Raw genomic sequence first — 10,664 nt, 5'->3', positions numbered from 1 at the left:
TGTTTATACAACATGTTTATTTCTCCCCACGGTTACAGTCATCCCTGCAAATCGGCGCTTATAAACCATTAATAGCTTTTTATAAATCACAATAAACCTCTTCCGTCTGTTTTCACCGTAAATCACAGCATAAAAAATCTTTTTTTTTTAATCCTCTGGTCTCTTTCCACCCTCATGACAGAAAGGTTCTCAATAGCTCTGCAGGATTATTGTGATAGTCCCAGTCTGCAAATGCAGCAGCCCACCTGTAACGATATGTTCAGGTAAACTCCTCCGGGATCTGTCCCGGTATCCTGAAACCATTCGGCCCAGTCTGATCCAAGGTGCTCCTGGGACTGGGCGTGGCAGCGCTGGCCTGCGTCTCCACCGTGCAGCTGGTCCTGTGGAGGAACTGCAGGAAGTTCTCGTTGCCGGTACCCTCGTGGCTGGAGGCGGCGAGCTCCACCGGCCGGGCCGAGTAGCAGCGCCGCAGCTTGCAGAGCTCCTCCCTGATCTGCCGGTTGAGGAGCCCGTAAAAAAACGGGTTGAGGGAAAAGGAGGAGTACGCCAGCCAGGTGACCCCGTCCTCCAGCTCCTCGGACGTGGAGTGCATTTGGCTCAACATCTGGTGGATGTGGAAGGCAAAATATGGAAGCCAGCAAACGAGGAACTGGCCAACGATGACCACCAGCGTGAAGGCGGCCTTGCTTCCACCGAAGGGCCAGTCACACACCGTCCTCCGTGGGGTGTTGGGCGTCGTTGTGATGATGGTCGTCTGGCTGTTGATGGAGTCAGAGCGATGCTTGGACTGGCTGTTCGTCCACAGGGGCAGAGGTCCGTGTTGGCGGGCGGCGACGCGGGCCACCTTGTATACGCTACAGTACACGGCGAATATCACGACGGCGGGCAGGCAGAAACAGGCCACGCTGAAGATCACAGAGAAAACCCGCCTGTGGTCGCTATGCATCCAATGCAGAGAGCAGTGGGCGGCGCCGATGGAGCCCAGGCCGCCGTAGTCAGGCCAGCCGAATACAGTGAGGAGCCCCAGGCCGCAGGAGGCGATCCACACCATCGCCAACACCGCCGCCGTCAGCTTTAGCGTCATCCTGACCTCGTAGCGCATGGGGTGCACGATGTAGTAGTAGCGCTCCACGCTGATGGCCGTGATGGTGAAGATGGAGGCGGCTATGAGGATGATGTTGATGAAGATGTAGAGCCGGCACTCTAGCATGGTGAAGCCCACGCCGGCAAAGTACGGTGAGGTGGCCACGATCCCAAGAGGCATGAGCAAGACGGCGCACAGCAGGTCCACGGCGCACAGGTGTCCCACGAAGGCAAATTTCCTCAGGTGAGGGGATTTTACCACAACAATCAGAACGGCGGTGTTGGCCACGAGGGCCAGAACGTTCAAGGTCACCATGATGCAAATCCCAGTCAGGTCTTTAATGTGAGACGGACGGAGGGGAAAGCCCATCTGCCTGCTGGGAGTGGAGGGCATCGGCGTCAAAGCGGCGGTGCTGCCGGTGTCATTGTGTTCTGAGGTCAGGAATGGACCGCTCGGCTCCATGACTCATAGCAAAGGCGCCACGGTACTTGACACAGATGCCTCCAACATTAAATCTTTACTCCTGTGTAGGGAAAAAACAAAATCAAAGCACGTTTAACAGAAAAGCTGTCAGTCTGACCTTCCCAGGGACACAAACGTCTGCCTTGACCTTCATCTAACTTTTTCATTTATATCCTGGTTTAAATTCCAGGCCACAGGATGTCCCTATGACATCATCAGGTATATCAGATCTCACAACATGTCAGGGAAACATATGGATATGGCTTGCTTTCACATTCACACACACGCACACACAAACACACACATCCTCGTTGGGTATTCTTACCTAACCCCTAAACCCATTTCAAACCTCAATCCTAAACCTTGTCTTCATCCTCAAACAGTCCTTTTTCAGTTGTGGGGACCAACCAAAATGGCCTCACTTTGCAACAATGTCCCAATTTGCTGCTACAATGATTATTTTGTTGCTCAAAACATACGTAGCACATACAAGAACATGCACACACACACGTTAGTGACAGGGAATAGCCATTCACTGGTGGGCTTTTAAAGAGCGGTGCTCTGAATTTCATAGGGACCTGTGATCAGTAGGAATAATTCATGGACCAACGTCCTTCTTCTCCTCTGTCCATCCTCATTCTTTTTGAATGGAGGATAATGAGCAGGCTTGTTTTGAGCCAGCTGCGAAGAACTGGCTGCATTGATTAATATGTGTCCAGTGTCACCATCAAAGAGGAAGCCTCTTCCCAGAACTGGCCCGACCCTGATGCGATATTGAGAGAAAAAAACACCAGGGCGGCGTTAAATTGGCTGATTTCAACCCATTTTCTGTGTATGAACCGTCGTGCGCGGCGGCGTGCGTGGTGATAATCACGATCGGGTTTTAAATAAATGACTCTGGAGGATGCTGTGTCCTAAATACATGCAACCGCTCACCACTGGGGGATCAACTAAGACTGTACTGCTGTAATCTCCTCTGGCGGTGAGCTGCTGGCATCTCACGTTTGAGGCGGCGGTTTTATCCCCGTGGAAGCCCGGAACACGTACATTCCGCACAGGTGTTATGTAAAGGGCGTCCTCGTTTCACTCGTGTTCTGGTCGCAGCCCAGGCGTAAGAGCCACATCCTCCTAAATCCGGGGTGATGCCCTGATGGGGTCAGGCAGCTGATTCATGAGTTCAGTCAAAGTTCTTCCTTCTTACTTCTTGTGGAGGAATAATTCACCATCAGCAAATTACTTTTCACCTCTAAAATGAGAATGATGGAGTCTCGCCGTTTGACCCCTGGTTGTGTTGGACTGCTTCAGCCTGTGTGGTGATACTTTATAATCCCAGCTTTTGTGCTGACCTTCTGAGTTGTGTTAATAACCAATTTGATTTCATTTATATAAACTGGTCTATTTCCAGCCACTTCCGTGATGCCATCCGCCGTATATTTTGATTTTCCAACACGACTCCACCAAGGCCCAGCAAATTAAGAATAATTACAATAATCTGTCCAGATCCCGAATAAAATTGGATTAGTTTTTTCTCGGTCTGTTTCAAATCCTCCCGACGAACAAACAGCAACAACAGGGGCAAATGTCCTTAATGACGCTGAAAAAACAAATCTCATTGTACATCAAAAATATTTGAGATTTTCATTGACGCCTCTGTGTGAATAGCAACATGAGCTCCATCAGTGTGTCACAGAGGGGAAACTAGTGTGTTTGTGGCCTGATCAAGGTTTCCGGTCATCAGAAAACCAAGGTGCAGCCCTTCTTCTAAAGTGTTCTTAAACAGGTTGCAGCAACACTACCAAACTAAGGTTTTGACAATTAATATAATGTATAATACCACATTTGGCTGTTTTTTTAGTCTCTCCATATTGGTCAAAAAAGTGCACTGGAAATTAAAAGGATGGCCAACAAAACTTTTCAGGAAATCACCCTTAATCTAGATAAAGTTAACAGATGAGCATCGTCATTACTTACCTGCAGAAGAACAATGGTTTTCATTTGGAATCACTGGTGATTGGAGATGCTCCCAAATCTTTCATTGACAAATAGGTCCATCGGATGGTGGCGACATCCAGAGCATCACCAGATTGCTGCTCCCGCTTACAGCAACGTGCCAGGAACAACTGCAAGAGTGTGCCGGAGCCTGGAGGACTGCGTCCAGCAGGGACAGGACGGGGATGTGATGCGCGTCCACTGAGAGGGTGCAGCCGGTTTGATTGACACGGGTGGGAGGAGCTGGGAGTGACTGGTTGACTGACATCTGAAAGGAGGACCTACTGATTACACACACACACACACACACACACACACACATCAAGCTCTCTATAGTAGTCAGCATTACGCAGGATTCATGTGGTCCGCGTTTCAACACACTCCACATTTGGGTCTGGATGTAGCAAAGGAAAAACAAGTTTTATTATTCATACTTTTACATCAGTCTGTTCCTGGAGTTGTACGTCGTGGATGCTGAGTTCCTCAAACAGGACTCACCACTGACATCTGTTGGCTCCTGGAAGAACAAAACTGACCGCTGCAAGGAAAGAGGAGATCCAAATGAAGCAGAAAGGAGCATATTTCAAAGATTTATTGACCCTTAAGATGGTTTAAATACAGCTATAATGTCACAGATGAGTTATTAGTTACAGAATTTTCACAGCTCTTGTATCACATACAGCATAATACAAACAGAAGCTTACGATAGACTACAAGGTACAAGTGGCAGTCCTATTCATCATGACCTTTTTATCCTTGACTACACACATTCTCACACACTGGCTGAAATGTACGTACCATCAACACAAAGAATATATAGTGCTGTTAAAAGTCTTGGATCACCGCTATAACCATTGAGTTTTCTAGCGCAGAATAGAGCATGTTTCCAAATTAAATACTAATTAGGATAATAAACTTAAAGTGTCCAAAAAGTCAACCTCTAGCTGGTCTGGTAACCAACAAATAAGAAACGGCTCTAAGAATCACCCCTCTATAAATCTTGACTGAAGCTCTCGTCGGTGACAGATTTGTGTTCCACTTTCCCCACACCGAGCCTTTTCTTTAACAGCTTGTCCTCGTTGTTCAACTTTGTGCGGATGGCCGTCTTTATTTGGCTGTGATCAACACCGAACTTGCCCGACACGTGATCTGGAAGAGGAACGCGTGTTTAGAAATAGCAAAACATGCACAGAAGAAGCACACTGTGAAGCTTTCTTACCGATTATACTTCGCAGGATCTCAGGAGGAAGCTGAGGTTTTTGGGAATCCTCTCCATTAATAGTGTTCCTCCGTCCCTGCACGGAGTGGGTGGCTAAAGTTTCTCTGTCGAAAATGATCATCAGCAGGGCCGAGGTGTACTTCTTGTAATCCGTTACCTCCGCCATGCGTTCGTAAAGGTTTTTTGGTACTCGAAGATGCTCAGACAGATACAAAAAGTTGTGGTCGTCCTGAAAAAGAAGACAGAACAGAAGTCAGGAGCACCACAGCAGAACTCCTGTCTCCTTTTCCTCTATATAGAGAGTAGTTGCCCCAGCTGTTTTGAGTGTGCTGTCGCCCGAACCTCTGGGATATCATGAATGGCACTCATCTCTGCCTCAGGCTCATTCAGGAAAGACACGGTTTTATTCTCATTGTTCTGCGGTACCAACGATGCCTCGCCTCCCTGAAGAACATGGTCCAGAGTGACTCGAAGCTCGTGTGCTGTGTGCCTCATCTGCATCATGAGAGTGTTCATCTCTGAAAGGTGTTAAGACACAGTTTGGATTCGTTTTACTGGGCTCGGATAATGTGTTTGTGTTCCTAACATGCATTTTAGGCACCCATGAGAGGCTCATTTGTACATTAAGGGACGTGAACTACCTTTCCTGCCACCACTGACACTAGTCATTTGTGCTGATCATATTATAAACAGAGGAGGTGGCTTCAGTGTTGGGATATTAATTCAATGTATTTTTCACCCACCTTTGAGCTCTCTTAACTCTCGCTCTGCTAAAATCCTACATCTGCGTTCATACTTGAGCTGGGCCTGCAGTTGCTCTATTTTCAGAAGGAGACTGATGGTATCTGTTCTGATTCCTGGACTTGAAGCGTTCTCCTCGTCAAAGTCAATAGATTCCTGCTGTAAAATATGACAGGACCATGATCAAACTATTATCCAGTTTTTTATATCTGTAATTCATGTAGAATTAATCTGCATCAAGATCTTACCTCGGCGTTGGTAAACAGTGGATAACTGGGCTCTTCAGCTAACCTATATTTATCACTCTCTGACTCACAGCTGAAGTCCTGTGCATCACCGTCCATCTTTATCACCTTGATTGGTGCCTGCACTGAAGTTGTTGCCTCTCTCTTGGGGGGCATCTGTCAACCTGAGAAAGAAAGGATCCTATCAGCTTTCACACCAAGCGCGGCTTTAACTCCATGCGAAGAAGAGCCTCCAGTCGAACTTCCCACTCAACGTTGCTTCATGTCCTAAACTCTCAAATGCAAGGGATTATATTAATAAAAACAATAATAATAAAAAGTTAGCTCAGTTGCAAACCTCAGCCCCTTGTGCCTCCTCAACCACAGGCTTCCGTAACTACCAGCCGGCTCCACTCCAGCCATACAAACTATTATTAAATCCTGCATTCATTGATATGTAATATTAGACGGTTTATATGAGGCTCACCTGTCCGCTGGACCTCAAGGATAAACAGTTTCAGCTCTCACCGAGCGCAGACACGGTACAGTATGGAAATACTGCGTAGTGGAGGAAGTAGTAGTACTACTGCAGTACTACACTTTATCGATCCTGACACAATTATCTCTCACTTTTAACACCCACGCCATATGATTCCGGGCAAACAATTGTGAAATGCTACTACTATATATATGTTTTATTTAGTATAGAACACATGTTTATAACAGCACCCTGATGTGACGTTTAAGCAGCAGGAACACTTACACGCGGAACGAACATTCAGTTACCTATTCCCGTGGGAAGCATTTTTCCACAGTACAGTTTCCTGCACAACCACGCTTAAAAACTATCCAATTGATGTTCGGAGTTTCGGTAAAAGGCGGGACCATTTGGTTGGAGACCAAAATTAAGCCAATCAGTGTGCGTTTGATCAAACGACAGCGCCGTCAAGTTTGGTTGTAGTACACCCATGTGGGTACAATGTTGATTTTCAACCCAGACTGTAGAGTTATCTTTACCTGCAGTTATCTTTGGATTTAAAACCCTTTAAACGTATTTGAACATGTCTTCGTCTTTCTTTATAAGGGCAAAACAAAAGCCAAAATTAGCTCAAAAAGGAAAGATTGCAGTGGCGTCTAAACGAAAGGTAAGTGAGCTGAGCTGTTAGCAACGAAGCTAAATCAAATGAAACTTTTCAGAAGGTTGATGCGGCACCTTAACAGTGTTTGTTATTGTCATCTGAACCATATTCCGCCACCATTATTTCCTATTGCAGGTTGATGGTGACTCTGGCGGAAAAAAAGTTCGAGCAACGAAACCCAACTCCAAATACAACGAGGAGATTTCCAGCGAGTCTGAGACAGAGAGGTTCGTTTCTGATGTTATACTCAAAAGAGCTCCACCATCCACCTCATGTGTATTAATTACAATGCATGTTTCTTTTACAGTAATGTGGAGCCCAAGAAGAGGCGTCCTATCGAGGAGCAAGAGTATGAAGAAACTCCCCAGGAGAAGAAACTAAGACTAGCCAAGCTTTACATTGACCAGTTAAAGGAGGAAGGTGAGTTTGCCCTGTGCATAAAGATTTATAACTTTACTCAATACAAACACGGGTATTTATTGTATAAAATTACCTTTCTCAGAGGAACAGAAAGCAGATGACGAGACGTTTGAAAGTGATTTGGTTGCTGGAAGACTTCAAGAAGAAGTGGTAAGAGGCTTTCATTTAATGCCATGGATGTGGTGTAGAGTTGAGCATTATATGACTGAATTCAGTATATGTTGACTATTTTTGAGTCTACAATACAAGAATTGTGATACCTCAGGTATTCTGATTAAAGTTGTTTTGTATTATTTTGCTTTATTTTGTTTTAAACTTGCCTCAGTGGAGTCTGTTTTTAAATAAAGCTTCTGCCTTGAATTTAAAACAATCACCATTGAGGAGCGGTCTTACGCCACTGGAAATGTTCAACGTAATTGACCTTCTATACATGACTATCGTCATACTCTACTAAGGTATTAACCTATTTTTCCAATATGATTTCTCCTCAGCTGGAACAAAAAGGAAAACTCCAGAGACCTATTGCCAAAGATGTAAATGAAGACTCCATCTTATCTTTGCTAAATTTGCCATTTTTGGAGACTCCTTTTTTTCTACATATTTATTCTTTCCCTTCAGCTTTTGCCGCCAGATGCTTCAGACATCAGGCTGTTAAGGGGACACAAACTTCCAATCACCTGCCTGGTCATCACCTCGGATGACAAGCACATCTTTTCTGCTGCTAAAGATTGCTCCATTATTAAGTGTGAGTAGACTTTAAAATCCTGCAGGGAAAAAATGAATAGATTAATGGAAGCAACACTTTTAAGAAAGAAAAGTTTCATTAATATTTTTGGTTTAAATTTCTACAGGGGATGTCGAGAGCGGGAAGAAGCTGCACAAAATTCCAGGTGGAAGGAAAGGAACAGAGGACCGACATGTTGGGCACACTGGTCACATCCTGTGCATGGCTGTCTCATCAGATGCTAAATATTTGGTAAGAAGTCCTGCTCCTGTTTGCAGAAATGCACCTTCATTTTCTACCAATAATCCATTTTTTTCTGTAGGCCACTGGTGATATGAACAAGCTGATAATGATTTGGGAAGCGGAAACATGCAAACATCTGTATAAATTCACAGGACACAAAGGCCCCGTGTCGGTAAAGTCCTCTCGTTCTCTCCACAGAATGGATTATATATGGTGCAACTCTGAGGTCTTCTGTTGGCTCATGTTCATTTTGTTTCAGGGTCTTTCCTTCAGGCGAGGATCTCACGACCTTTACAGCGCATCTCACGACCGTTCGGTCAAAGTGTGGAACGTAGACGAGAACGCATATGTGGAAACTCTGTGAGGGGGTTAAACATCCTATAGTTTCTATGGTTTGTAAAAATGCTACCTGCGCTTACCATAACTTTTGCCTTGCTGCAGATTCGGTCATCAGGACGCCATCACGGGACTGGACTGCTTGAGCCGCGAGCGTTGCGTGACCACAGGAGGAAGGGATCGCTCAGTGAGGGTGTGGAAGATAGCCGAGGAATCTCAGCTGGTGTTTCACGGCCACGAGTGAGTCGGTCTGCCCCTCTACCACATGTAACCATGAAGAGGAGAAGATGGATGTCTGGAAAATAAAGAGTCCATAGTAGACATAAACATCAGTGATAATCTCTATATGATGTTAATTAGAAACATTGTTAATTGGGTGTTTTATGAGATGATATCCTCCCGATAAGTGTCTGAACTGCCCACTTCCTGTGTGAATACAGAAGGAGCATCTTAATATTCTGTCGTCATACAGGGGCTCCATTGATTGTGTCCAGCTTATAAACGAGGAGCACATGATAACGGGAGCAGACGACGGGTGAGGCGGCTGCAGCATCTGCTGCCTTCACACGTTCTTCCTCATTTGCATTTCCCTCTTTTTGAACCCCCTCTCCTCATCTCTGCATGACTCTCAGCTCCGTGTGCCTTTGGAGTGTCAACAGGAAGAAACCTCTCAGCACCGTGAAGCAGGCTCACGGTTGCCACGGTGATGCGGGGCTGGAGCAGCCTCATTGGGTGGCCTCGGTCGCAGCGCTTCAGAACTCCGACACAGTCGCCTCAGGTGCCTCCGGCTGTGAGAATCATCCCTCATAGAAACACTGGTTTTGTGTGACTGATCTACTAATCTATAGAGATGAATATTAACAATGTTTTTCTGTGCAGGTTCACACAATTCACTGGTGCAGTTGTGGAAATGTGCACAGAATTTCCGTGGTCTGGAGCCTCTGTTCAGTATACCAGTGGTATGCTCTTGCAACTTGCATTCAATTTCTAAATCTTTGATACAGTCAAATATTTAATACAGCTGCGCTCTGGAAATATCTGATTTTTATTTTTTTTGTATGTTGGTGTGTTTTCTCCAACAGCCTGGGTTTGTTAACAGTCTAAAGTTTTCCAGCTCAGGTCGCTTTTTGGTGGCAGGAGTTGGACAGGAACACAGGTAAATGATCTCATGGGCTTGTTTCCATGGTAACTGTCCTGACCACGTTAACTGTTTCGCCAGCGAAATTGTTTTCAGTAATTTAAAATGTCCACTAGGTGGCGGTGTTGTGGTTTTATTCTAATGGTCAATTTTGGGGGGAGATTTAAGAACGACAGGTGTAATGATGATAATAGTTATTGGTATTTCGTAAATATGAACTAGCATTGCTTGGTAATGTTTGCAAGATTATATATTCATTTAAAAAAAGAAAGTTACACTGTGGTGACTAATTCTTGATTTTAAAGAAAATACCTTTTTTTATCAATAAGTGAACATAACAAAACTGGGAGCAACAAATTGGAAGAAGAGCTGTAATTCTAAAGCTCTTCGACCTAAAGTTGGTAATCATGTTGGTTTTTTACCTTTTGCTTTTAATAAACCTCAATACGGAACCCAAACTCTCAGTATTGATGCATTGAATACAAATAGCTGAACAGGAAGTGCAAACGGCTCCTGTCAGTTTCAGAATCCAGTCTTCAAAACAATTGAATGAAACCATTTTTAAAGTTAAAGTATTTTCAAAAAGTTTTGATGAAATCTATTTATTTTCTCTGCAGGTTGGGTCGATGGTGGAGAATAAAGGAGGCCAAAAATGGAATTTACATAATTCCTCTTAAGAGGAGAGCTCCAAATCCAGAGTCTCAGTAACCAAATGTAGTTTTTTTGTTTTGTTTTTTTTTTAATTAAAAACTGTTAATGTATTGTGCTGCATTGATCGTCTTATTTCTAAAATTGTTTTCTAGATTTTAACAGCCAAAAGGCTTTATAAGCGCGGCAGCAACCGTGTCGGGGTTAAAAATCAATGCACCATCATGACTCGGAGATGCGGCAGAAGCCAAACTTCTCATGTTAATTGTTCCTGCTTCAGTTATTGATCCGACCATA

At 44.7% G+C, this 10,664-nt stretch overlaps 3 protein-coding genes across 7 annotated transcripts; 1 reads left to right on the top strand and 2 right to left on the bottom strand.

Moving 5' to 3' along the window:
• Positions 1–4,096, bottom strand: LOC130524797 (probable G-protein coupled receptor). 2 transcript variants are annotated; one of them, XM_057031234.1, is made up of 3 exons: positions 3,970–4,096; positions 3,518–3,819; positions 1–1,607 (listed from the first exon to the last, which is right to left on the bottom strand). In XM_057031234.1, the coding sequence occupies exon 3, from the start codon at positions 1,544–1,546 to the stop codon at positions 260–262; it is 1,287 nt and encodes a 428-aa protein (XP_056887214.1). In that variant the 5' UTR covers positions 1,547–1,607; positions 3,518–3,819; positions 3,970–4,096; the 3' UTR covers positions 1–259. The 2 variants fall into 2 exon arrangements, with proteins under 2 accessions (XP_056887214.1, XP_056887215.1); XM_057031235.1 differs by lacking the exon at positions 3,970–4,096 and having other exon boundaries at positions 3,518–3,833.
• Positions 4,097–4,112: 16 nt separating this feature from the next.
• Positions 4,113–6,497, bottom strand: LOC130524799 (uncharacterized). 3 transcript variants are annotated; one of them, XM_057031239.1, is made up of 6 exons: positions 6,207–6,497; positions 5,744–5,904; positions 5,498–5,654; positions 5,097–5,272; positions 4,755–4,983; positions 4,113–4,684 (listed from the first exon to the last, which is right to left on the bottom strand). In XM_057031239.1, the coding sequence occupies exons 2-6, from the start codon at positions 5,894–5,896 to the stop codon at positions 4,527–4,529; spliced, it is 873 nt and encodes a 290-aa protein (XP_056887219.1). In that variant the 5' UTR covers positions 5,897–5,904; positions 6,207–6,497; the 3' UTR covers positions 4,113–4,526. The 3 variants fall into 3 exon arrangements, with proteins under 3 accessions (XP_056887219.1, XP_056887221.1, XP_056887220.1); XM_057031241.1 differs by having other exon boundaries at positions 5,498–5,651; XM_057031240.1 differs by lacking the exon at positions 6,207–6,497 and adding an exon at positions 6,078–6,099.
• Positions 6,498–6,650: 153 nt separating this feature from the next.
• On the top strand, positions 6,651–10,490 carry rrp9 (ribosomal RNA processing 9, U3 small nucleolar RNA binding protein). Of its 2 annotated transcripts, none has more exons than XM_057031233.1 (15): positions 6,651–6,864; positions 6,994–7,085; positions 7,166–7,278; positions 7,361–7,428; positions 7,770–7,811; positions 7,897–8,023; positions 8,130–8,254; positions 8,325–8,417; positions 8,505–8,605; positions 8,687–8,821; positions 9,054–9,116; positions 9,214–9,359; positions 9,461–9,540; positions 9,664–9,737; positions 10,337–10,490. In XM_057031233.1, exons 1-15 carry the CDS (start codon positions 6,781–6,783, stop codon positions 10,425–10,427), a joined length of 1,434 nt encoding a protein of 477 aa, XP_056887213.1. In that variant the 5' UTR covers positions 6,651–6,780; the 3' UTR covers positions 10,428–10,490. The 2 variants fall into 2 exon arrangements, with proteins under 2 accessions (XP_056887213.1, XP_056887212.1); XM_057031232.1 differs by having other exon boundaries at positions 9,214–9,371.
• Positions 10,491–10,664: the final 174 nt, after the last annotated feature.

Source organism: Takifugu flavidus, chromosome 4 (assembly GCF_003711565.1).
Source record: "Takifugu flavidus isolate HTHZ2018 chromosome 4, ASM371156v2, whole genome shotgun sequence".
Taxonomy (NCBI): Eukaryota; Metazoa; Chordata; class Actinopteri; order Tetraodontiformes; family Tetraodontidae; genus Takifugu; species Takifugu flavidus.
Note: the sequence above shows the minus strand (reverse complement) of the source record. Positions and strands in the feature narration are given on the sequence as shown.